The sequence below is a fragment of the Cibotium barometz genome, chromosome 38, assembly GCF_041138505.1.
Source record: "Cibotium barometz isolate CiBa-2024 chromosome 38, ASM4113850v1, whole genome shotgun sequence".
NCBI classification, from domain to species: domain Eukaryota; kingdom Viridiplantae; phylum Streptophyta; class Polypodiopsida; order Cyatheales; family Cibotiaceae; genus Cibotium; species Cibotium barometz.
This window is the reverse complement of record NC_141083.1, coordinates 36,418,322-36,446,076: the sequence shown is the minus strand read 5'-3', so window position 1 is coordinate 36,446,076 and position 27,755 is coordinate 36,418,322. Positions and strand designations below refer to the sequence as shown.

The 27,755-nt window shown below is 44.0% G+C and overlaps 1 protein-coding gene across 1 annotated transcript in view; it reads left to right on the top strand.

Moving 5' to 3' along the window:
- The first annotated feature begins 13,603 nt into the window (after positions 1–13,603).
- Positions 13,604–27,755, top strand: part of LOC147616657 (uncharacterized) — a 108,504-nt gene continuing 94,352 nt past the window's right edge. The window contains exons 1-3 of the mRNA XM_086777725.1: positions 13,604–14,472; positions 15,835–15,893; positions 16,002–16,133. Of these exons, the coding sequence (XP_086633851.1) occupies positions 13,845–14,472; positions 15,835–15,893; positions 16,002–16,133 (819 nt within the window). The 5' untranslated portion in view covers positions 13,604–13,844. The remainder of the gene's footprint in view (positions 14,473–15,834; positions 15,894–16,001; positions 16,134–27,755) is intronic.

Genomic DNA, 27,755 nt, shown 5'->3' with positions numbered 1-27,755 from the left:
CAAAAAAAAATATGCAAGTGAGACACTCAAGGCATTTGGCATGATTAAATGCAAGTTAATTGGTACCTTAATGGAGGTTGGATCTGAGAAGTCCACCGTCAAAGATGATTTAGACATTGTGGAAGCAACCTTATATAGGAACCTAGTTGTGGCAGCCTTATCTTCATGTAATACTAAACAAAACATCAGTTTTATTGTGTGTTTTGAGTAGGTTCTCCAACAACCCCTAGGATAATCATTGAAAAGAAAGTGTGCGGGTGTTGTAATAACTACTCAGGAGTATAACAGTGCCTATACCCTCACTTCTTTTGTGACTTATATTAGGAAAGTGATTTGGATCAATGTAATGTGGTATTATTTTTTAGCTTGGGCACACTACCGAATAGAGTGCTTAGGAGTACTACTCAGGAGTACAACATCATCTCTGTACCCTCAATGGTTTTTTGTGACTTAGATTACACAAGTGATTTGGATCAATGTAATAGGGTATTAATTTTCAGCTTGGGCACACTGTCAAATAGAGAGCCTGGATGGTCATTGGGAGGTGGGGAATCTACAGTTATTAGTTTAATTAGTTCACCTTTTTGGGCCACAAATGGTGACATCAACTATGACCATGGACCTAAGTAGTCATGTCATGGTCATGTCTCCATGTATATATGCCTACATAGATACATGTCTAACTTCTTCTCCACACAATATATCATTCATCATTGTGAGTTTACTCCCTAGCTTCTACTAGCATACAACCACTTTTGATATTATTCTACTTTTTATAGCAATCCTTTACAATGTGCCCTAGTTTTCCATAGTAATAACACACCATGCTATTTGTATTTTGATTTCTTTACCATCCACCTTGGCCTCTCTAGTTCCCTTACCTCTAGAGTGGCCTCTTCCTCCTCTTTATACATTAGGTTCCTATTATTTGCTGCCTAGCCTCTAGATGATAATCTGCCTATTATTTGCTGCCTAGCCTCTAGATGATGATCTGCCTATTATTTGCTGCCTAGCCTCTAGATGACGATCTGCCTCTACCTCTATCTCTACCTCTATCTCTAGATGATGATCTGCCTCTACCTCTATCTCTACCTGTATCTAAGTAGAAGGCTTGCTCATGTGAATTTTTTGAGGATGGACCACACCTAATATTCATCTCCTCATAGATGAGGAGAGAAATCAATTCCTAAAAATGTAGAAATTTCTCTCCTAATAATTAGACTTGTAAATATTTATTATTAATAATATTGATTTTTAAGTGGATAATAGTTTATCTTAGTTATCCAATCAATTTTAGATAGGAAATCCAATGAGATTTGAAGTGGATAACCTATTTTTCCTATATAATGACACATCTGCTATCCCACACTTATCTCTAGTACTATCCCATCATTGAGCCTTCATAAATTTTTCTCTCTTAGCCTCCTTGAGAATGGGTTCTCAAAGTTGTAGGAGTCGAAAACTTGTTGATAGGAGTAGACTCTCCCCCATCCACCAAGTTCAAGAGGAGGAGAGGAAAAGGGTAGCTCGTGAGAGAAAGAGAGAGTGCAGAGCACGTCAACGAGCAACATCTTCCGTTGAAGTGGTGATGATCCAAGCATTGCTCCTCCTCTTCCACTTCCTCTCCCTCTGTCCTCTTCCCCCCCACTACACCTTAGTTTAGATAATCCACATGAACCCGCCCTTCCTGAGACCCCTTCTCTTCCACAAGAACCCACCTCTCCTCCTTTGGTGGGTGCCCATAGTGTGGATAGGAAAGAACTATCAAAGTCAGGGACACATCATTGTGCCCATGATCTTCCAATCCTATTTCAAAGACCTCACGCCTTCATCTCACAGGCATGCGTGCTTGATGCTTTGATCGATCTACCCAACATGGCCAACTATAGGGCGCTTTCTGACATTGGAGGTCAAAGAGAGAGGAGAGCTAGCATGGTGGTGCTACAAAGTGTTCGTCATTCCTATATAGTTAACAAGAAGAGGAACTATGTGGATGCTTTGGCTGCTCATTGTGGCAGCCATAAGTAGCTAAGGTGAGTGCCACATCTCGCATCCTTTCCATAGCACCACACGCACTTAGAGTTGGGTCTATTAGACGGCAAAGTGTATATGCCAATGAGGTTGGTGCTTTGTGGGCGAGTAGTGGTCGTGTAGCTAGGCATGATCGCCTATTAGATGAAACCACTAGAACCTTGATAGAAAGTTTTTGGGAGGAAAATTATCATGCCTCGCCAGTTTTCAAGAAATCTTTGCGCAAGAGAGTGACAAGAGGAGTGTTCATTGAGCACGGTGCTTGCTTTCTTGAAATGACCCAAACATAGTTGTATTCTCACTTTGTGGCATCATATCCCAGAGCTTAAAATTGGGCAAAGGTCATTTGAGGGGTGTAAGCCTTGGTTTGTGAGGTACTCTCACGACAACATACATGTTGTTATCACTACCATCATACATGTTGAGTTTCAACTTTTTTATGATGTGTTCCATTCTCTTAGTGGGCATAGAGAGTTGCCTCATAGTCCTTGTGATTTCATCCACTCTCTTTTGTTGTGTGCATGCACGGAGGATGTCTAGTTCCATAGGATGCCTTGTGTGGAGAGCAATTGCACATCATGTGGTTCACTTGCACATCTACAAATGGTAGATCTTGATGCAAGTGACCAAGAGATAGTGCCATGGCGACGTTATGAGTATGTGACACACCAGCTCCAGAGTGGTGGGCAGTCTAGGAAGTTGCAGCTCTAGAGTGGTGGGCAGTCTAGGAAGTTGCAGCTTGTGGACAAACATACACCACGTTGTCACTTCACAGCCACATTTAGGGAGCAGATCTACCCCTATATATGGCACAATCATTGTGCCAAGTGGCAAGATCGTCAGTTCTGAGCATTCCTGGCAGAGTTTCCTATTGGTGTGGTCGTCTATATAGTTGATTTTGCAAAGAACTACACCTTCACACCTTTTCAGGAGATATAATCTGAGTATTAATTCTCAGAGCAAGTAATGGGTATATTTCATAATATTTATTTCGTGTTTGAGTTATATTACTTATTTGATTTTCTGTCCTAATCTTCTCTCTTGCTTACCTCACGAGGTTGCTATTATGGTCCCACATTAGCTATCGACATGCAGAGGCCCATGTAGATGGGATAGCGAGTACCCCCGATGCCCGTGTGATTATTCGAGAGTATCATTTCTATATCAGTGATGATCATTCACATGATGCACATTTTGTGTAACACTGTTTTTGTCTCCATGATGATTTTTTACGAGATTGTAGGATCACATGTGGCCAATGAGGATGGGTTTGGTTGGATGGCTGTGGCGCATAGTTCAAGTCATCATCACGACCGACAGTTCTATTGGCTCTACAAGTAGTACTTATAGTTCTCTTATATTCGTAATTAAACTAAATTCACTAGAATATCTTAAAGAAAATAATAACTAAGACTTTGTTATATGGGTTTATAGGTGGTATGTGCAGTCTAGTATCCCTCTGATTTGGTCATTCTTTGAGACTGGTCATGAGAAGGGAGAGCATGATGGGCGGGCGTGTGTGTGAAACGTGCCTTGAGACGTCATCAATTATGGCAGGATGTTGAGCGGTTCAGGGATGCGGGCCTTCTGCATACCTTCCACTTTAAATTTTGGCAGCCCTGTCACAATTCCTTTTGTCTGCATAGACTTCAATCTCTGCACATTTACATGTCCAATCCTTTTATGCCAAATGTCTGTGTCTGCAACAATTCCTGAACCATTTGCAAACATCGCAGCACTCATTTCAGGCATGTCTACATTCAACGTAAACATTTTGCCCACTCTGTTGCCTTTTGCAACCAACCTTCACTTGTCTTTGAAATCTTCAACATAACACCCATCAGGATTAAACCGAACCTGCAAACCCTGCTCAATCATCTGGCCAACTGAAACCAAATTCTTTGTTATGTTTGGTACATGAAGTACATCTGCAAGGTACTTCACTTTGCCATTCTGCATAGACAATGGCACATCTCCAACATGGGCAATTGGATGAGCAGTGTCATCCCCTGTTTCCACAAAACCTGGTCTTTCCGGGTTTTTCATCTCCTTGAACCACTCCCCATGACTCGTCATGTGGTTCGAAGCGCCTGAATCCACATACCATACATTATCTTTTTGTACTGCATCAACATTTTCAGACATGGCATTCACGACATGCTGCATAACAAACAACCTTTCATTATCCTCATTATTTCTGCTTGAGGATGCATAGTTGTTTTGCTGCACTTTCCCATTTTGCATGTCAGCCTGCTTCTTATAACATTCTGCCTGCACATGTCCAGGCTTACCACAATAATAGCATTCACGTGTATCATTATATTGCCTTTGCCAATTTCCACGGCCTCTTTGACTCCCCTTGCCTCTGAATTTGCCTCTTCCGCCTGCGTGTTGTTGTTGTTGTTGATTCTGGGACTGTTGTTGCTGCTGCTGCTGCTGGCCATAATTCTGATTACCTGTTCGGCCACCTCCTTGACCGTGTCCACGGCCTCCTCTACCTCGTCCTCTTCCTGAACTCGTGTAGAAGGCTTGTTGCTCTGAACTGTTTTTGCTTTGTGAAGACTGTTGATCTTCACCCAAGCTCTTCTCTTCGATAATCAGCATAGCACCAAATCTGTAAAGTTGGGAATGTTTTCCCGAGTTTGAATGGACGTCTTGAACGCCTTGTATTGTGGCCCGAGACCACGTAGACAGACTTTCACCTTGTCATCATCATCTACTGACACACCAATAGATGCAAGGGATTTCACAATACCCTTTATCTTCAGCGCATAGTCATTCACAGACATGCTCTTTTTCTCCACAGTATAAAGTTCATTCTTCAACTGTATCTTACGTGCCTTGGTATTTGTTTCATAGAGCTTTACCAAGGTGTCCCATGCCTCCTTGGGGGACTTGGCATCCTGAATGTGCCCAATCATGGTGTCCTGTATGCTAATGGAGAGCCAATACATAACCTTCCTGGCTCCTTGGTTCCCGTCTTTAAACTCTTTCACATCTGTAGCAGTCGGATTTATATCCGGTATCTCCGGTGCCTCTTCATGCTCACCTTCTATGTAGTCCCAATAGCCTTTTCCCATCAGGAAATTCGTCAACCTGAACCTCCAAGCATGGAAGTTATTCTTATCAAGCTTCTCAGCCACAATCTGAGTTATCCCATCATTTGACATCTTGCCAAACACACAATTTTACCAGAAACTGCACTCTGGTTTTTTTTTGCACAAACTGCTGTATTTTCTGCACAGCGGTACTGTAGTACTCTCAAATGTCAGAACCAGTGACTTCAATGTGCATACATACACCCAATGGCAACTGTAGACCTCTTTGCAGCACCCACAGTGTCTGCATAGTCAATCTGTCTTCCTGCAATTCTTAAAACAGAGTTTTGCAGAGAATCGATGACTTACCCGCAGCTCGAAATCGCCTGCTTTCTTCCAGACGCGCCCGAAACGCGTTTTCAGCCCAGAAAAGTCTGTCCGATAGGACGATATAGTTGCCCTATAGCTTTACTCCCGCAAAGAAAGCTCCTCAATCAGAGATCGTTGCCGGTACCTCCCGTAGAGCTCCCGACAAGGGTGTAGTCACCCAACACAAATAGGGAAGAGTAGTTGAAGCTCTTACCCTCGTACCGCTTCCTGTGATTCTCTTGCTTGCAGCTCAGCCCTTAGCACGAACCAGGCTCTGATACCATGAAAAGATGCAGGGGGGAAGAGAGCTTGAGCTCTTGCAAGCACACACACACACTCACAAAACCCTAATAGAGAACACACAAGGTGAGAGGCTGAAATCTTCTTCTTCTCACTCAACACTCAACACACCATATACAAGAATAAGAGTACACATAATATGAAAGGTACTCAACCAATACATACACGGGTTCTCTATAGTGTGAACCCGACTAAATGAGCTGGCGCTATAACTATACCAATCTCTAGAATGGCTGTCACACAGCCTGTCATCCCACTGGCCGCATATCACCCAAGATCTCACCAACCATGCCAGTGGTGTAAGTGTGGGCCCTATCCCCCAGGCGGGTCATCAGTGTCCACTGCCTCACTAGATGAGCTCGATATCTCAACATCATCCCACAGCTATCAAGGAAAAGATCTAAGTAGACTCCATCCCTAATCGGTCCAAGATCACAAACCTAACGATATGTTAGGCCATGTGACACAGGAGCAGTGCAATGGTGGGCTATCCACTCATCTACATAAAAAATATTGTGAAGGCTAAGAAGGAACGATAGCATTATTAAAAGACTAAGGTCATGTAAAAGGGTAGGAGAAGGATGTGTGTGTGAATGGACTTATGGTCCACTAGCTCACCTATTTAAAGGTGGAGCTAGAAGGCATTTGTATGTGAGCTAAGGCCAAGTTGTATTCATAAGCAACTTAATAAACAAGATGTGTTCTTGTATTTTGTGGGTCTCTCTCCTTCACTCAACTTTATCTAGCATAAGCACCAAAAATTTTAACATGGCATCTAGAGCTGGCAACTTGCAAGGTGTAGACTAGGTCAAAAAAGTGTTTCTTGAGTGCATCTCATCTACCCCCAGCTAGTGGAGGCCTTCCAGCTGCTTGTGGAGGCTGTATCTTCGAGTGCTTTCAACTAGAAAGTTAAAGAATACCTCAGATTCGTACAGGTAATTACTGGTTTTCATCTCTCTGAGCCACATCGCTGAGCACTGAGTAGGCCGGCGCCCATTTTTCTGCGCTACTGATGTCGTACAGCAATTTGCCTTGTGTGGGCACCATTGGCTTGAAGAAAGTTAGGGCTTTTAAATTCCATGACCTAAGGGCTTAGCATCTCAAATTTCAGCCAAAATGGCGGTGTGAATCGTGCGTGGGAGTCGAAAAACAAGACTGCTCCTGTGTTCTACCATGAAAGCTTCTTCAAAAGCTTAATAATAGTGTTCTTAAACACTAATAGTGTTAATTAACACTAATGATATGCAACTAATCCTGCAAAGGGGAGCCATTTCAGAGTATTTGTAAACACTAAGAGTGTTCTTAAACACTAATGGTGAATCTAATCACCAATGCAAGTGTCACAATAAAAATGTGCTCTTAAGCACTAATAGTGTTGCTAAACACTAACGGTGATCTTAATCACCAAAGAAAGTGTTCTTTGACACTAATGAATCTCATCTCCATGAGAATTAGTGGTTGGGCACAAACCCTAAGTGCTAAACCATAAGCTTCATCATCTTAATCTCTTTTTATGCAACATCCTTGGCTTGATTAAGGGTTGTTGCACTCTCATAAGCCATTCTCTTTCTACTTAAGCCAAAACATCACAAATTCTCATCTCCATGAGAATTAGTGGTTGGGCATAAACCCTAAGTGCTAAGCCATAAGCTTCATCATCTTAATCTCTTTTTATGCAACATCCTTGGCTTGATTAAGGGTTGTTGCACTCTCATAAGCCATTTTCTTTCTACTTAAGCCAAAACATCACAAATTTTTCTGGATTTCTTCTTCGTAAATCAGCCCATTACACTCTTGTAATCTCCCTTCAATACCCAATGTCAAAGGAAAACACCCAAATTAAGTTCTCAGGAGAGGGCTTCCACACTTGGCAAGTTCTTGTCAAGTACAAGATGATGTCCAAAGGTTTTTGGCCATTCATCTCCGACACTAAGGTTATTGATCGAACTAAGGCTAAAGATATTGAAGATGATGCATTAAGCAGAAGACTTTAGAAGAAAGAGCATAGAGGTTGAGGAGATTTGGCTATCTAGTCAAATCTCCAAGAAACAAGGAGTTTTGAAAAAGCCTTTGTTGGAAGGAAAGGCTTGAGAAGATTTTAGTATGGCCAAATCTCTAGAGATTAAGGGATCTCCAAGATCAAGAAATTAAGCAGAAGACTTTAGAAGGAAGAGCATGAGCATAGAGGTTGAGGAGATTTGGCTATGTAGCATAGAGATTGAGGAGATTTGACTATGAAGGGCTTAAGCATAGAGCTTGAGGAGATTTAGCTGTGTGGCCAAATCTCAAGTGCACAAGCATTTTGAAAGGGATTGAGCATTGAGAAGATTTTAGTATGGCCAAATCTCTAGAGATTGAGGGATCTCCAAGATCAAGAAATTAAGCAGAAGACTTTAGAAGGAAGAGCATGAGCATAGAGGTTGAGGAGATTTGGCTATGTAGCATAGAGGTTGAGGACATTTGACTCTGAAGGGCTTAAGCATAGAGCTTGAGGAGATTTAGCTGTGTGGCCAAATCTCAAGTGCACAAGCATTTTGAAAGGGATTGAGCATAATAGAGCTTCAAGACATTTGATTGTGTGGACAAATCTCTAAAGCCCAAGGCAATGAGCACAAGCCATTTGGAAAAAAGGGACAATTGGAAAGGGATTAAGCATTTGCTTTTAGAGAGTTGGCTATGTGATCAAATCTCCACAAAAAAAATGCATTGAGAACAAGCCATTGGAAGGAAGGTATTGATCATAGAGCTTGAGGAAATTTGGTTGTAATCTCCAAAGTACTAGGCATTGAACACAAGCCTTTCAAACTGGGCTTGAACATAAAGCTTGAGGAGATTTAGCTCCAAAGTGCAAGCCTTTTGAAAGGAATTGAGTATAGAAGAGATTGAAAAGGAGATTTGGCCATGCATCCTAATCTCCAGGGGAGCTTTAAGGAGGGAGCCTTTAGGAATGAGAGCTTGAGAATAGAGCTTCAGGGGACTATGTTGACTAGGAAAGGCTTGGGCATAGAGGTTGAGGAGATTTGGTTGTGTGGCTGAATGTCCAAAGCATAAGGCTTTCAACACAAGAATTTGAGAAGGGCTTGCACATAGAGTTTGAGGAGATTTTGTTGTGTGGCCAAATCTCCAAAAGCACAAGATATTGGCATTGCCCAAGCCTTGATTGTATAGCTTGGGCATAGTGATTGAGTAGATTTGGCTACATGGACAAATCTTTGAACCTCAAGGAGAACCTCAAGGAATTCAACATAGGGCTTAACAACTGGGATGGAGAGGATTTTTTGTGTGTGTACTAATTCAAATACTGAAATTTGCATTATATAAAATTATTATACATCTGACTCCAATGTGTTGTTAATTAACATGTTTGTTAAGGATGATTTAGTTGCTATTGGTATAGTGTGCGTAACCAACCTAGATGGTTATTGTCAAGGTGTTTTGATTGGGGGGGAGAATGTATCAGTTTCATTTTTGAGGTGTGTGTTAAGGAGGATGCACTCTTGCCTTTACCTACCATGGATGCAACAAGGGTTAGTGAAGTAAAGTATAGTGTTGTCAAATGGAATAGGTAACCATTGGCAGCTTGTGCAAGTGGTGGCAGAAGACCCTAGAGCTACAGTGGAAAAAGTCTATCACCTCAATAGCATGCAATCAAGGTGATGCTTCCATACAATGAGTTTAGCTCCCAAGAAGCTTGAAAAAAGAAAAGAGTTATGTTATGGGATGAGGGAAGGAAAAGATGCATCAGGGAGGGTGTCATTCTATATGTTTTCCCATATGACCTAGTAAACTTTGATGTGCTTGGGGAGATGATAGCCTAGGAGTGGGTACCGAGAAGACCTATGATACTATATGTCTAACTGACCCTTGCATGGCATTGATAGTGTTACGTTTGTCAAGTGGACTATTAAACAAGCCACTATATTGGATGGATGTCTTTTACAATTAAGTGAGACCTTACAGCTTGAAGGCAACGATGGAAACATCAATAATGATTGTTTTACATTGGAGACTCCACCTTCAAAGAAAAGAAGATGCTATATGGTTAATAGAAATCACAAGGAATCTTTCACACCAACAACCAACTCTAAGATGACATTTGATACAGTGCAATTAGTATCAACCATTCAATGGTGTAAAAAGAAGTGTTATCAGCATGCTAACCATGATATGCTTTTGTCTTCATGTAAGGACTTATGGGGTCAATGCTTACAAGCTCGTACAGATTATGTGTATGACACCCTAAGAGTGGCATGGCACCTTAATCCATTTGAAAAGGTAGACTATGCATTCTCATTGAATGATGCTGAAGGGATTCCAAAGACATCATTTGGTGCTGGAATATCCATCAACCCAATTAGCGAAATCTGATATCCATGTGCGCTAACATAACTTGTTAGCGGAGTCTTACACCACTCAAAACTTATAAAAAGTTCTTTAAAAAAAATTAAAATCTTTACATGTACCAAACAACACGGGCTCTTGGTGTTCCACCCAAGATGATCTTTTGACAAAGTACCACTACGAGAACATGTAAAATCTGCAAACTTGTAAACTATACATCAACAACATGATTTTTAGGGGCAAGCAAATGACTCGTGTACATGCAAGTACACACTTCTCATAAATGTACACATATGGTGTGGTCGTATCTTTGTACAATATTGGAAATCGATTCTATGGCAACTACGACGATGAATTCAAAATCTTCAAGACATAAGTGTCTAAAGAATGTCACAAAATGCATTGCCATAGCACAACACCACAGTAGTAGAGAGAGGTAGATGTGGTAGATAACCTCATTTGAGTCATTTGCATGTGTGTTAAGGAGCACTAGACTATCTCCAAAGTGATGTGAAAACATGTACCTGTAAGCACAGCAAACACGTGTACTCGGCAATTGCAAACTATGTCACATTTTCAAGAGATAGATGCATACCCCAAACAACCACGCCAGATACATCTCAAGCCTATCAAAAATCATGAGGGCTAAGTCCACCTCCTCGAGGCACTGGAGCTTGTTGAGGGCTGTGATAAGGTCAACCTTGAGGAGGCGGGTGACCTTAGTGTGAAGGAGCTCGTGGAGTTTCCAAGGGTCCCTTTTAGCTGCGTGTAGCTATGCTAAGCTGCGCCATGGCCCCTTGCTTGACCTTCACCTGTGCCATTAGAGATCTACACGTTGGCGCCTCTATTCCCTTACCACCTGCTGCAAAGCCTTCTTACTCCCCCTCCTCCCTTTCCACAAGGGGTTCCTTGGAAGATAATGCCATTTCACCTTCTCCTCTTCCAACGCAAAACTGTGTTTTGCACTCCCCTGGCATGAGGGTACCCAGGCGGCCGGCTGAGGAGAGTAAGCATCCCATGAAGTGCATATTGAGGTAGCCTGTGGACGATACTGGTTAAACTCTAAGCTCATACAGAGGTACTCGTTTTGCAGAGCAAAGAGAAACAAGAGACAAGAATAACTATTAAATTTTTTTTAAAGATAAGTCTTATCTCTTTTGAAGCCCAATCACATGGGGAGAAGCAAAAGAGAGGGACAACAAATCAAAGCACCGCTATGATACCAGTGTAACATCACCATAGCCGAGAAGGGCTCTGAGCTATAGTTACCACCCAACCGTAGAGGATAAGATTGGTGTGGTTACACACACCAACCACTAATATGTGTCCTATCATCTACATCAGCCCAGCCATCCGATCGTCTAGTCACCCGACCGCCTAGATTTATGGCTAGCTAGCACTCTGATTGAGGTGTCCTCACCTCTAGACCCTAGATGCAATGCCGTCCGCACTCCGTTACAATCTTCTAGGCATCTAAGAGTGGAGGATGAAATTAATATCTTGTTTGTTGCCATTAAGGCTTGAGACACCACGTGAAATTAGTATCTTGTTTGTTGCCATTAAGTTTCAGATACCATGTGAATTATAGTTTTCAAGGTATGAGATGGTTTTTACCACTTCTCTTGTTCATTCTTCTTGGACTTCTAAATGTACATACATAGTTAAGGTTGTTGCTAGATCTTATGTAACTGTGAATGGGATATTTCCACATGAATCTAGAATGTATCCCTTAAGATAAGGGAACTTCATACTAGTTATACTCATGTTTATCTTGCTATTTATTAGCTTTAAGAAAAACTTCTCTATTGAGATTGTCGATTTTTCCTATGTTACTTTTCTTAACAAAAGAATGGTGATTATATTGTACCTACTAATGAGATGTCTACTTTTCTTAGCAAAAGAATGATGATTATATTAGACCTACTAATGAGATGTTCACTCTTCTTCACAAAAGAATGATGATTATATTGGACCTACTAATGAGATGTTCACAAATATTCAAACTCAAATTACTAGTGTTGATTATGAGAGTCTCCTTGTTCATGCACAATTGAGAGCAGTCATCACGTGCTTATCTATTTGTTAAGTGACTATATGTAATGTAAGCTTCCATTGGTTTCAACGTCGAGAGTTGTGCAATTACGACAAAGATTTCTTCTTGTGAGTGATGTATTTGGTTATCCTTAGATTGCTTTAGCTCATCAGCTGAATTGAAATGCCTTTTTTGAAAGAATGTGTTGATAAGAAATTGTACAAATCAAAGAGAAAAATAAGAATAAAAAGTACGAAACGTTCATATAAAAAGGTAACCATTTTCCCATCCTTTTGGTGCCATACCACTTTGTAGTGTAATTATTGTAAACATAAATGTACTCAAACAAAGTGACTTGCAATCATTTTCAATAGCCATCACTTGAAAAGAAGACAAAAATATGCAATAAACGCTACTCAAAACATATCTTAAGAAAATTCCAAATTTTAAAAAATAAAAATCACAAAATTCTCCACCCTTAGATCCCTTCAATCTTGACTAGTGTCATTTAACTAATCCTTTCCCCTTAGGCTTACTATGTCTTACATAAGGCAAGATCATAAAAAATAAAAGTCTTTCATGGATGACCTTGTGTTTTGAGGAAAGTACCTAATACATTGAATGAAGGTGATTGACTATTTTTTAAGCATACAAGATGCAAAATTTGGTTACACACGATGTTGCCTTGGGACACACATACATGATAAAACATTTTGAGCAATCTGTTGAAGGAATTAAAAAAATTAAAAATTGCCAATAGAAAGCAAACAAAAATATGTACAAATTGTGTGAAGTCTTTGAGGATCCTATTGGTTGATATGTAATTATGTGCATGCCAAGTCTAATCGTAAAGTAGCTAGGTAGAGTTGTCACATAGGGAATCATAAAGTGAAAGAACACCTATTAAGTGCAAGCGTATCAAAGTCTCATTTTCTTTGAGTGGATGCATACTTCCCTTGTCTCAAAATGCTTTTTACTTGAGAGAGTGAGAGAATTCAAGGGGTTAAAACAAGTGTTCCAGAAAGGGGTGCTTCTAATAGTATTGTTATTTTTGTGCAACATCTTTTTTTTTTTCTTCATTTGCCAATTGAGACATATTGCTAGGGTTGAAAGGGAGGTGGGTGCACATGAAAGAGTGGGGAGACACATGGAAAGCAAAGGTGTAGGGGAGGATGAGAGTGTGGAGGCAAGGTGGATACTTGCGTGTGGGGCAAGATGGCAAGGGACATGAATGCAAGCTTGGTTTAGAATCCTCCGGGATTGGTCCAAGTGGAGGAGGTGAGCACACATCATCAAGAGGAGGAGTGTGGGCAACACCAACAAGTTTCCATTATTTTTTTTTTGGAAGGAAGGGGGTTTGCCATGTGGGTGTGGGAAGGAGAATCTTGGCATTGATGGGCTCCACAAGGGAGAATGAATATTCTTTGGTGAAAAAAAATAATGCCCTTGGGCGTTTACTTCAGATTTAGATTTAGGCAGCTCAAAGGAAACGTACATTGTGAACTTTGCAAAGAACGAGAGGCTGGCATTTTATTGGGTAACAAAACACTTCACTACTATTAATTAAATAGTGGTGTTTCGCCACTTCTGTTTCATTCCTATCAAGAGCCCACTTCCGGATTGTTGCTCTTTGCTCCCGGGAGATTGCTGCCCTATTGCTTTGTCGGCGAAACAGGAAGTGGGTTCATCGTCAAATTTGCCTTGGTTTCTCACAACTAAGCGCCCACCAACTAATGGTCACAGTTCCAGAAGCTCTAGAGCTGAAAGGAGTGGGCTGCAGTTCCAGAAATGAAGGCTTTTTGCAAACGGAGAGGAAAGGAATGCCTTGGGCAGTTATCAATCCCAGCTACACAGAGAAAACAGAAACGGCGATCTGTCGACAAAGGGTTCACCCATCCACACACAGATGGAGGTATAAAACTAAGACTGTAAACACACCAATTCTCAGATGGCAGTCCTACAGGGACTGTTCTAGAAAGTTCTATGGGGGCAGCGGATGTTCTAGAAGCTTCCAATGCCTTGCAAACATGAAGGGGATGGGGCCACATCACGTCTTTAGAGAGCCCAACTTGACACTAAGTGGGGCTTGGGTCAGAAACCCATTAAGGAAAAGCTTGGATTCATATGAAAGGAAACACTTGGATGAGGGGAGGCATGCTGCCCGTGTTGTGCCCATGGCTTCCATTGGAGCTCTTGTGGCTGCTAGTGGGGCCATCACCACCTCCACCGCAAACTCCAGCCCTCACTCAGCTGTCATCTCCACACTCACTCAGTTGGCGGTCACTGCCATTGCAATTGCATCTGGGGCTTGCCTGTCAACACAAGTCGAGTCACTATGGCCGCGAAATGAAGAAAGCCCTGGTAAGCACCTCTCATTATACTTAGCTTAAAGGAAGGTATTGCAAATGATACTTGGTTGTTTAAGTTGACGACCATATCCTTGTTTTTTGGGGACTATCTAAAATTTGGTAAGACAAGTCATCGAGCTTAGGCTTTTGTCTATAATATTATCCCATTTTTTTTTCCCCAAGTAATACTTGGTCATCTATGCTCACTATCATACAGTAAGTTTGACTATGTGGGGTCACCAAAGCTTTTTTGGGGGGCATATGTGGAGGTGAGTATACTAATCCATGGCTACCAAGTGTATTTCTATGCACCCCTTATCAAGTTGTAAACACATCTGTTTGCTCTGGGTAGTGATGGCAGTGGGGATGCCGAAGCACGTAGTCTATGCGTGGCATTATGGAGTTGATAATTTGAAGCTTTGTGGATAGACTCTCATGGAGTCAAGATCACACTTTGGTTTTTTGTTTGGGAAACAAACTGCTGTTCATTGATATACCTTTTTGCCTTATTAGTGGATGTGCATATCTTTTTGAAGTCTTTGTAAAAGTTGTAGCCAACTGGTTTATATAAATTTGTTCTAGCCTAAGCAGTGCAATTTGCCCAACCAACTACCATGTGTGTGTGTGTGTGTGTGTGTAGTGCTAGCCTTCATCATGGGTCAGTCTGCCCTTCACCTTTAGAGAAGTGATAGAAACTTAGTTCGAGGGCTTACCTATGAAGATTTGTCTACCAAGGTGACATATCTTTCTGCGTGAACCTGCACCCACTCTTGGCCGCTGATGATGCGATTGGGGATGTCATAGCACGTCCATGCTTTGCATGGCAGAGTCGATGATTTCAAGCTTTGTGAGTAGACTCTCATGGAGTCAAGATCACACTTTGGTTTTTGTAAGGTTTTGAAGAATAACCTGAACTTATATAGTGAACAAATTTGAAGCATAGTTATCTACTTTTAATGTGTTATATGTTGTCATAGGTTTGAAAAATTAAAAGGATTGCCCAAGCAGGCTATCATTTTTATACATGCCTTGCAATAATATCAATTTTAGTGGATCTATCTTAGCTACAAAATTTTCTAATTTTCCTCCCAATGTAGTCAGTAACTCTGCCTTGCACTCCAATAACAACTATACATCTCTATGTTGCAATATCAATATATATTAACTATTTATCGATTGTGCAATGTGCCAGCATGCTTTAGTGGCTAGCCCGAGTGATAAGAAACCCAGCCAGACAACAAGCGATAACTAGGTGCTCTGAAACTTTTAAACTGAATATAGTAATTTGGCCTTGCATTATCTTAAGGACAGTGGCAGTGCTGTGAACTTGTCAGCCCCTTTTCTCTTCTTTCTTATATCAAATTCTGTCGTTCAGAACAACTATTGCTGGAGGGTGTAGATGTTACTGGATATAAGATATTTCAAGAACCGGAGGTATGGCTAGGCTACTAGAAATTTGGTGTTTTGGTTTGTCTACTTTGTGGAATCTCTTTCAAGTGCAGTACATCGTCTGAAGCTTTTTCTATTCGCTGAAATTTTCAGGTTGTAAAAGCTATCACTTTTGCCAAGGAAGCTCATTCAGGTCAGATGAGGAGGACGGGAGAACCTTACCTTACTCACTGTATTCATACTGCAAAAATTCTTGCAGCATTGGTTCCGGAAACTGGGAGTAGGGTATGCACTTAGTCTCAAAGCTCAATTCAGTATCCTTGCTGTGCTGATATTTATTTTCTTCAGCCTGATTGCTGGAAATCTTAGGTTTATTAAACTGTCATCAGTGCAGCTGTGTTTTATATTTGGACTTGATGACTTGTGGTAGTTTTTCAAACTACTTACTATATGCAGCACATCAAGTGAAAAGAATCAATTGACAGGAGAGATAAGATGCCGATGGAGAGCTCTCTTTGATAGAGTGGGATGTTAACGCCTTTGTACCCTCTATCAGTACCCGCTGTATGCAGAAGAGTAGAGGAAGGAAGGAGATACTTGGATCCAGGGCGATGGTAGCCCATTCTTAACATAATGTATTTCGTGATAATCCAATCCACCTTGTGTTAAATTGCATAGTGTATTTCATGGTGATCCAATCCACCTTGTGTTAAATTGAGGAGAACATTAGTGAGCTCGACTCAGGGGTTCTGGCTAGGTGGTCGCCTCTCAAAAGGTGATGCTGTCTAGTATTCTCATATTATGAGCAAAATTGTGGTGGAGCCGCCTCTGGAAAGGGCACGCAGCAGCAGGAAGGGGCATGCAGAACGTGGGTGTGGGAGGGGCTGGAGCCGTCTGTGGAAGGGCATGCAGCAGAGGAGGGGCAGGCATAGCGCAGCTGGGCCAGGGTGTGTGTGTGTGAGCTGAGGCTGGTGGGGGTGCTGTGATGCAGGCAGGTGAGTTGGGGGCACTGTGTAGTCACCTGTGTGTTCAGCACAGAAAAACAGAGCAGCATGGGAGCTCACACCATGGCACAGAGAGAGAGAGAGAGAGAGAGAGAGAGATTATATTAGCGTCTACTAGAGATTCAAAAGGGTCTATGAGACCAAAAAGATGTTGCATGTAATCCATGTGTAAACTGGATGTCAAATCAACATGAGAAGAGAAATAGCAGGGTCTAAGTACTACGTAGGTCCCTGTGTATTCAATGTGGTAAGTAACAACAAAAATCTCATGTGTCCTCGACAGAGTTTAGGGCCATGATATCCACCTCCTGGCTGTGGTGGTGCCTCCCTGTGGCATTGAAGAATATCTAAAATCTGGAGCTGACGGGTGGAGGGCCTGAATCTCTGAGGGCAAGATGGCTCTTTGGAGGCAGCCAGCCTGGTCCTTGGTAACTCTGTGGGTGTGAGTGACCAGATGCTCCTGGGATTGATCATGGAGACTGGTCTGCTGTGTTTGTCCTCTCCTGTGTGTGTGGGCACGTCAGGGCCTCTCAGTGTTGGCGCATCTCTAGTAAGTACGTCCCCAAGCTAGAGAGAGAAAGAAAGAAATATTAAACCCAATGGGTCTATGAGACCAAAGTGATACAATGCTATCCAAGGTATGTCTCATCATGGAAAAGAAAAACAAAACAAGTACAAAAAACATAGCTCTCTGAAAGTAGAGGCTGAGACACTGATCATCTTGGCGAAGTACATGGGGTATAACTTATAAGCACTAGTATAAGAGACACTCATCATGAAGTACATGAGAATATGAAGCATGTGGGGCACATCTTCCACTAGTAGAGGGTACACCTCTCTCAAGTATGTCGAGCAAGAGGTTACTGAGTATGGCCGACAGATCCCCTTCTGTCATGGTACATGGGAAGGTGGTGTGATGGCGGTGGAGCATGTCCTGACTCCTGAATCTGGAGCTGATGGTAGAATCGTGGTTGGTGTCTCGTGGGCTGGGGATGCCAGGTATGTGAAGCTCATGCATCTAAAACAAAGGCCTTCATTTTTGGCCTTTTAAGAATCCTTGGATGACAAGCCGAATACTTTATTTTTGGCTTTATGGGTTTCCCTTAAGAAGCACCTTCAATTTCTTTAAAGATGACCTTTCACTTATTTGACTTTTTGAATTTCCTAGAGTCTTGTCCAAACTTAGGCTTACCTTTAGACTTTAAAGTGACATTCAAGATATGGCATGCTTTATTACATTCTCAAGAGTTTAGGTGTTAGAAATGTGCACCACATGTCTCTAGCTTCTATATGTGTGATGGGCCAAAGTCTAAGTTGAAAAGCTTTGTAAAATCCACTCTAGTTACTTGGATTCTAGGCGTCTTTACATCAATGACTGCTCTCACGGTTACCATCCTGGCAATTGGATTAAAGTCTCCTCATAATCAATCCCATAGGTCTGTGCATATCCCTTGGCTACCAATCTTGCCTTGTACCTGCTCATAGACCCATTTAAATTTTGCTTTACTTTATAGACCCACTTGCATCCAATTGTCTTCTTCTCCTTAAGCGAAGGCACCAACTCCCATGTCTCATTTGCATCCAATGTAGCCATCTCTTCATCCATGGGAACTTCCCAATGCTTATGTCTAAGTGCCTCCTCAAAACATGTGGGCTCTATCACTTGTATTGCTTTGACCATATAAGCATAATATGATGGAGTGTATACCCATCATATCTCAACTTGTCCAGTGGATATCTTACCCTCGTAGACTCGCACGCAAGCCTGTTCTGAAGTGACTCCTCAGGGACGAGTGGGGCTGGTGGTGGACCGGCAAGGTCCAGTATGCCGATGTCCTCTCCTTGGGCCAAGAAGAAACTGGTGATGGTCGGCTGGCGATGAAGGTGTCACATGTAGAAGCTCTGGGAGTCTTCTTTTAGCCCTAAACACTATCCTAGAACAACCTGATGCAAAACGCAAGCAAGAGATGGAGAGAAGAGAGAGATAGCTGAGTTTCAGTACATTCATATAGTACAAAAAGGGTACATTCTTGGCTAGTCCTTGGCTGCCCGTCAAAAGGTGGAAACACCTAATCTAAACCCTAGTCTAATGACTCAGTCCCTTGGAGGAGTGAATGAGTTGAGCAATGAGCTATTGGTGCCTTATAAAGGCCTTGGACCACCTCATGGACTGGCTAACTTGCTGTCAGCCAGGTCCATGGACAATAAATCCATATATGCTATAGCCGACAGAAGTATCTCTTCTATGCGCTGGCTGACAGCCTCCTGATTCCTCCACAAGGTGTTCTCTGCTCATACAAGCTGCACCAGCTCCTAAATCTAGTCCAAAACTGGTTCTAATCTGGTTCTTTATGTTGTTGCCCTTCAAGGATTAGCCCTGGGATTAGCATGTACATGTGCATGCACATGACATCCCCCTCTGCTAAACTCGATGACGGGATTCCAACTTCTGTTCTTGGATGACTGTCATCATCCCTTTGTCTCTTCCTAGAGTCCCAAACATGTCATCCTTCCCTTCCTGGCAACCTTTTCACTGAGAACCTTGCCCGGTCTCCAAATCCACTCCAAATATGATGAAGAACTATGCATCTGTTCCATCCTGTCCCCTAGCCCTTCATGCCATGTCCCTGAACACTTTCTCTGGTTTTCTTTCTCCCTAGGATTGCCATTCCCCTTGGGTCTTGTGGAACACCAACAACCAACCTCTTGGGAACTTCTTCCTTGTCTTGTGTTCCTTTCCTTGGACTGTGCACCTTCATCTGGGACCAAATCAATGTTTAGCCTTGCTGAGCCTGATGCTTTGATACCAATGTCACATGCAGAAGCTTTGGGAGTCTTCTTACAGCCCTAAACACCATCCTGGAACAACCTGATGCAAAACGCAAGCAAGCGAGATGGAGAGGAGAAAGAGATAGCTGAGTTTCAATACATTCATACAGTACAAAAAGGGTACATTCTTGGCTAGCCCTTGGCTGCCCCTCAAAGGGGGAAACACCTAATCTAAACCCTAGTCTAATGACTGAGCCCCTTGGAGGAGTGAACGAGTCAAGCAATGAGCTATTGGTGCCTTATATAGGCCTTGTACCACCTCATGGAGTGGCCGACATGCTGTTGGCCAGGTCAATGGACAATAAATCCATATATATGCGGCAATCGACAGAAGTATCGCTTCCATGCACGACAGCCTCCTGACTCCTCCGCAAGGTGTTCTCTGCTCATACAAGCTGCACCAACTCCTAAATCTGGTCCAAAACTGGTTCTTCCTTCAAGGATTAGCCCTGGGATTAGGATGTACATGTGCATGCACATGAAATCCCCCTTTGCTAAACTTGATGATGGGATTCCAACTTCTGTTCTTTGATGACTGTCATCATCCCTTTGTCTCTTCCTAGAGTCCCAAACCTGTCATCCTTCCCCTCCTGGCAACCTTTTCACTGAAAACCCGCCTGGTCTCCAAATCTGATGAAGAACTGTCACGTGCATCCCACACTTGGATGCCACGTAGACATATCTGAACAAGAAGGTGTAGGACCTGGAGTGGAAACTGGTCCCATGTGAGCCTAGTCCGGGACGAGTCAGCTAGGGTTCTACTCTATGCGTCCGAGGTCAGGTGTGCATTGTCTTGCACATGAAGCAGTGCCAATCCGTACTGTGAGTCTCCCTCTGGAATGATGTCAGGTGATTTGAGTATCTGGTTTGCAATCGGGTGCCGGACATTTGTAGACGCATGTAGAGAAGGGGCTAGCCCATAGGGCTACCCCTAAGTAGAGCCTAAGGCTCTTGCTGTAGGCACGGGGGAGGTATAGAACCACCCCCAAGGGGCCAGGAGGGCCCCAGGCTGTGCCCACCGTCCTTGGCTTGCGTTGGGAGGGTTGTTGGCTAGCTGTACGGGCCCTGGGAAAAACTCCAACCAAGGTGAAAGTGCAGGTCAAGATTCCTTCTTTATTTTCTGATTTACATCATTCTAATAAAGCAAATACACCATTCGTGGTGGGGGCCCTACGGAGGGTATTTGGGACCCAATACTGTGTCCTCTTCTCTCTCTCTCTCTCTCTCTCTCTCTCTCTCTCTCTCTCTCTCTCCTGCACATCTACTTCAGTTTTGTGAGTTATATTTGTCGTGAAAGATTGCTGAATTCTGAGCATTGAAGTTACCGATTCCACCACGAAGCTTCCGCATGTTAAAAGAACTATGCATCTATTCCATCCTGTCCCCTAACCCTTCATGCCATGTCCCTGAACACTTTCTCTGGTCTTCTTTTCTTGAGTATCGAGTCTGGCACTCTCATTCCACCCCGTGGAGGATCATCCTCCCTTGGAACCGTTGCCTAAAAGCCTTTCTTGGTGTGCCCCAAGTGGCACCTGACTCACAAAATTGCCATTCCCCTTGGGTCTTGTGGAACACCACCAACCAACCTCCTGGGAACTTCTTCCATGTCGTGTTCCTTTCATTGGACTTTGCACCTTCATCTGGGACTGAATCAGTGTTTAGCCTTGCTGAGACTGATGCTCTGATACCAATGTCGCATGCAGAAGCTTTGGGAGTCTTCTTTCAGCCCTAAACACCATCCTGGAACAACTTGATGCAAAATGCAAGCAAGAGAGATGGAGAGAAGAGAGAGAGGTAGCTGAGTTTCAGTAGTACAAAAAGGGTACATTCTTGGCTAGTCCTTGGCTGCCCCTCAAAAGGTGGAAACACCTAATCTAAACCCTAGTCTATAACGACTCAGCCCCTTGGAGGACTCAATGAGTCAAGCAATGAGCTATTGGTGCCTTATATAGGCCTTGGACCACCTCATGGACTGGCCGACTTGCTGTCACCTAGGTAGATGGACAATAAATCCATATATGCTGTAGCCGATAGAAGTGTCTCTTCCGTGCATTGGCCGACAGCCTCCTGACTCCTCCGTGTTCTTTGCTCACACAAGTTGCACCAGCTCTCCTTGTCACGTGCATCCCGCACTTGGATGCCACGTAGACATTTCTATACAGAAGGTGCAGGACTTGGGATGGTGAACTAGGACTTGGGATGGTGAACTGGTCCCATGTGAGCCCAGTCTGGGACTAGTCAGCCAGGGATCCATCTCGGTCGTCCGAGGTCAAGTGTGCATTGTCCTGCACATGAGTCCAAGGTCAGATGTGCACTGTCCTGCACATGAAACAGTGCCAGTCCGCGCTGTGAGTCTCCCTCTAGAATGATGTCAGTGGTTCTGTGTATCTGGTATGGTACTGGATGCCAGATCACTGAGTAGATAGTGGTTAGGACAAGGGGCCAGCCCATAGGGCTACCCCGGATCTGAGTGTGGGCATGGGAATGGTGTAGAACCACCCCCATGAGGGCCAGGAAGGCCCAGGCTGAACCCACCAGCCATGGAGGGGCTGTAGGACAGTCCTAAGGCAAGAATAAGGCTATTTTCAGGATGTTACAGCCTTCATAGGGCTGTAGGGCAAGTTTGGGGCAGCCCATACAGGCTGCCCAGCCCATGGATTGTGGGCAAAGGCTATGCCCAGCCTTCTAGAAGCAAGCGCCTGCCTCCCCAGCTTGCTAGGGAAAAAACGCAGCATTTATTAGGATTTTTTTGAGCATTTAATGCTGAATTAACTCAGTCGTGGGATGTCTGCTGGCCGCCTGCTCTTATATTGGCCGACTGCTGCTGTAGGGTAGTATAAATAGGAGAGGTCCCCAATCCCATCATTCATCTCATTATTTCACCAAGAGCTCAAGCCAATCAAGGGCTAGACAAGCCAAGGAGATTGCTAAGCAAAGGGGTGGACTTCTGAAGGTCAAGGGCAGGGATTTCCCAGCCAAGAAAGGTCAAGAATTCTGTATTTGTTTTCAGATTTACATTATTCTAATAAAGCAAATACACCATCCGTGGTGGGGGCCCTACAGAGGGTAATTGGGACCCAATACTGTGTCCTCTCCATCTCCCCCTTCTCTCTCTATTTTTTGCACATCTCCTTTCAGTTTGTGCGTTAATTTTCGTCGCGAAAAGAGTGCTGATTTCTGAGTTTTGAAGTTACTGACTCTTCTCCGAACCTTCCGCATATTACAGTGGTATCAAAGCCTACTTCAAGTACAAAGATTCAGCAAAGAAACCAGAATTTTTTCTCGCTGGTTGGTTTTTAGACGCCGGTGGACTACCCCTTTCGGAGTGACTCCTGTCCCTCGAAGGACGGTTGGTTTTTAGCCTCTGGAAGCCTACGGAAGTCTCCCACACAGATAGTGGATGGTCAGATTGCGTTCCGGAAAGGAATTGCATTTTCTTGCTATGGCGAGCTTCGGCGACGAGAGAGACCCAGAACCATGGGACCAGAGTGCACCAGGCAGCCCAGCTAGGGCACCAGGCTTGAGTGTCACAAACATGTTCCAGCAGATGATGCAAGCAATCGCAGAACAGACAGCCAAGTTGGATGAGCAGAAGGCGCGGATCTTGGCTCTGGAGGAGCGTTCCTGCTCTCCAGCGTCGCGTTTTCCATCTCCTCCTCTCTCTCCTTCCGTATCCCAGATACCAGATCCTCGTCACAGGGACCCTCTCGCGGGGTCACAGCCGCCGCAGCCAAGCTCCTTGCTTGAGTTGCGGATGCGTGCATTGGAGATCCGACAACGAGAAGATGACGCCATGCGACGCGTGGAACACTAGCGTTACCTCAGAGCTTTGGATGCCATATTGACACCGGCGGCGCCCTCGAATCATTTTCCCGAGAAAATGAATTTCGGTAAGTATAATGGTAAACTCGATCCCACAACTCTTTATTCATGGTTACATCAATTTGAAGCTTACTTTGCCGCAATTAGGAAAACAGATACTGACAAAGTGATCTTAGCCAGTTGGTACTTGGAAGGTGAGGCCATTCCTTGGTGGACTCAGTGGGCTCATGCCCACACCAAAGTAAGTATGGCAGCTTATGTGGGACGAATTCGTCCGCGACCTTAAGCAGCGGTTTCTACCGCCCCACTACCTTGAGCGACTCGAAGACGAGTTCAGGGGAGCGCGTCAGAACGCGCAACCAGTCCTTCAGTTTGCCAATAAAATTTCGACCTTATGTTTGCAATTAGGCTTATCTGATACGGGCAGTTTTTGTATGGCTTGGACACGTAAATCCAATGGGAGGTGCGTATGTTTAGGCCAGCCACCTTTGAGGACGCACTTTCGCTTGCGCAGAGTGCAGAAATGAAACACAATGGTGGCAAGCCCAAGACTTCCCAGCCGGCTTCTCCCAGGGCTAACACCTCGGGGGGCAAAAGCCAGAACCAGACGGGGTCTTCCCCAGGACAGAGCCCGGGAGCCTCTAGCTCCAAGAACTTGAACAATGCGTCTAAGCTTACTTGAGACCAGAAAGCGATGGCAGGCAAGACAGGTGGCAAGTTGAGTGCTGAGAAGCTTTCTCAGTACAAGAAGGAGGGTAGATGTTTCTTTTGTCATACAAAAGGACATACTTCTCGGGATTGTCCGAAGAAGCCTCCAAAGGCCGCCGCCGCCTCCACAACTTCCGTGGTGAGCTCAGCTCCCACACACACCCCAACGGCTAACCCTAGTTCTTCAAACCCCGGTGCTTCAGTTGGAGCAATTATCGAAGATAAGCAGAAGGGCGCCCATGACCAGGAGTATGAGCGCAACGAATTGCTCAAGTCCTTTGGCTACATAGGTGGCCAGAGAGTCGTCGTCTTGTTTGACAGCGACAGCACGGAGGATGTGGTTACGGAACAGGCCGCTAGGCGTGCCCGTTTCGAGCTGACTCCGATGGACAAATAGGTTGAGGGTTTTAGCACAGGTATGACAACGAGCGGCAAGTATGAAGCTCTAGGTGCTAAGTTAGTGATTCAGGGCATAGAGTTTGTGCATGACTTTATGGTTGTCCCTCTTGTAGGAGCAGACATAATTTTGGGTATCCAGTGGTTTCACAAGTTTCTTCCTGATGTCAAGTGGGACAAGCACACGTTCCAGATCAATCGGAATGTGTCAAACACCCTAGTGACCATTAAGTGTGAGCCAGGAATTCCAAACTTTCCGCTCATAAGCCACTTGCAGGCTAAGCAAGCAGTCAGGAAAGATGCACAGTGTGCGATGATTTACATCCAGACAGCCCAGACGGTGGCCAGTGCTTCCGAGAAGTACTCCGTTCTCCATGAAAAGTTCCAGAAGATTTTTCTTCGGGACAGTCTCCCTCCCCAGCTCCCCCCGTCCAGACCAGAGGATCACAGGATTGACCTCCTCCCAGGCTCGGAACCCCCGAGCAAGTTTCCGTATCGCCTTTCTAAGGCAATGGAATCGGAGTTGGACCGCCAACTCCAAGAATTGTTGCAAGCTTGCTTCATCCGTCCCAGCGTGTCGCCATTTGCAGCACCGATCTTGTTTGTCAAGAAGAAAGATGGGTCTTCCCGGTTGTGTGTCGATTATCGTGCACCCAACAAGCTAACTATCAAGAGCAGATTCTCGATGCCTCGAATTGACTATATTCTCGAGAGGCTGAATGGAGCAAAGGTGTTCTCAAAACTGGATTTAAAGAGTGGGTACCACCAGGTACGGATTGTAGAGGGGGACATCCCCAAAACAGCCTTCCGTACAGAACGTGCCCACTATGAATTTGTGGTCATGCCATTTGGTTTGACGAACGCCCCAGCTACATTTAACCGCATGATGATGCGTATTTTTCGGGATTTGATTGGAAAGTGTGTGTGCATATTTCTGGACGACATACCAATATTTTCAGCTACGGTTGAGCAGCATGACGTTGATGTGGAGAAAGTTCTTAAGTTGCTGGAAAGCAACGAGCTCTACTTCAATGAAAAGAAGTCGAAATTTTATCTGTTCCAGGTGCATTACTTGGGATATATAATTAGTGCTGAAGGCATTCGACTTGATCCGGCTAAAGTGGCCGAGATTGTTAACCGGGAAGTACCTCAGACAGCTTATGACATTAGATCATTTGTGGGTATATGCCAGGCATATTCCACCCACATCAACAAGTTTTCTGATCTCTCGGCAGATCTCACCGATCTGCTAAAGGGAGTGAAAACAAGAAGGCAAAAGATTCGAATGACTCCACGAGCGTTGGAGGCATTCCAGAACCTCAAGGTGGCTTTGTCAGAAGCGCCTTGTTTAGCCCTTGCCTTGTGGGACGAACCATTTCAGGTGATCACCGATGCGAGTAACATCGCAATTGGAGGTGTATTACAACAAAATGGTCATCCAGTAGCTTATATGTCTCGTAAGTTATTGCCCGCCGAGAAGAACTACTCAGTCTATGATCGTGAACTCCTAGCAGTAGCTTACATGTCTCGTAAGTTACTGCCCGCCGAGAAGAACTACTCAGTCTATGATCGTGAACTCCTAGCAGTTATACATGCCTTGAAACATTGGAAACATTTCCTGTATGGCCGTGATTTCGAGGTTCGCACTGACCATCAGGCATTGCGCTGGATTCAGACGATGCCAAGTGCACAGTGGAGTGATCGACAACACCGTTGGAGTCAAATATTCTAGCAGTTCGGTGGTATGATTGAGTACCTTCCAGGAAAGACCAATCCAGTGGCCGATGCTTTGAGCAGGAAGGGACAAGTGTCTACGATTCAGACCACTAGACTTGACCTTGTTGGTACGGGACTAGAAGACATGAAGCACACGTACGCGGATTCCGAGGAATTCGGTACACAGTGGGAACATGCATTGGATGCCATAGGACCATGCCATTTTCTGATACGCGATGGTTGGCTTTTCTACAAAGGCCGACTATGTGTCATGAAATCATTCCGGGCAGCTCTTCTCCATGATGCCCATGACGCCATTACAGGTGGTCATAGGGACATGAATTCGACTCTGGAGAAATTAGAACGGCAATACTATTGGTCAAACATGAGGCGTGATGTGTTTACATATGTACAACGCTGTGAAATTTGTCAAAAGGTGAAAGCCCCTCGTGGAAAGAAGATAGGGTTGTTACAGCCCTTGCCAATTCCCGAGGGTCCTTTCCAGGACATTTCGATGGACTTTGTCACAAATCTGCCTCCCAATCCGAGTAAGCGTAATACGTAGTGCTTAACTATTGTTGATAGGTTTAGCAAATTTGTTATGCTTATTCCTTGCAGGGCCAATGTGACCGCCGAGGATGTTACCCAGTTGTTCATTCGGCATTGGTACCCGATTGGCGAGATTCCTAGGACCATAGTGTCAGACCGAGATGCCAAGTTTACCAGTCATTTTTGGAGGGCATTGTTTGATAATTTTGGTACTAAGCTGAATTTTTCCAGTGCATTCCACCCACAGACAGATGGCTAGACAGAGATATACAACCAGTTGGCCTTTGATGTGCTGAAGTGTTATGTCCACGATCAGCAAGGTAAGTGGGAATCGTATTTGCCTTTAGTTCAAGCTGTTTTAAATGACTCTTTTTCTTCAGCTATTTGCAGGACTCCATATGAGGCAGCGTTTAGAAGACCTTTCCAGTCGTTGTTAACCAGGACTTCGTCTTCAGTACCGGAGGCGAACAGAGTGACGGAGTCTTATTAGGAGATCTTAGAGTCAGTAAAAGACAGATTGGCTAAAGCGCAAGAGGCCTACACTCGATAGGCCAATAAAGACCGAAGGGATATGAAGTTTTTGGAAGGAGATTTGGTTTATCTTCGGATAATGAAGCAAAGATTGAAGCAGCCATATGGAGGTCCACCCCCTAGAGGTCAAAGACGAAGCGGAACCAGACATTGTGGATGAAGCAAAAGTTATGGTTCCAGAATAGATCCTTCTGCACCGTTTCAAGCATGGCTCAGGCCGAAGACTACGATAGTTCCTCATGAAGTTTCAGGACCGAGGAACTCACGAAGCGGTATGGCACGGATTATTTGGAGGCTATGCAGCTTCCGTCAAGTTAAGCAGAAGGGGATGTCACGTGCATCCCGCACTTGG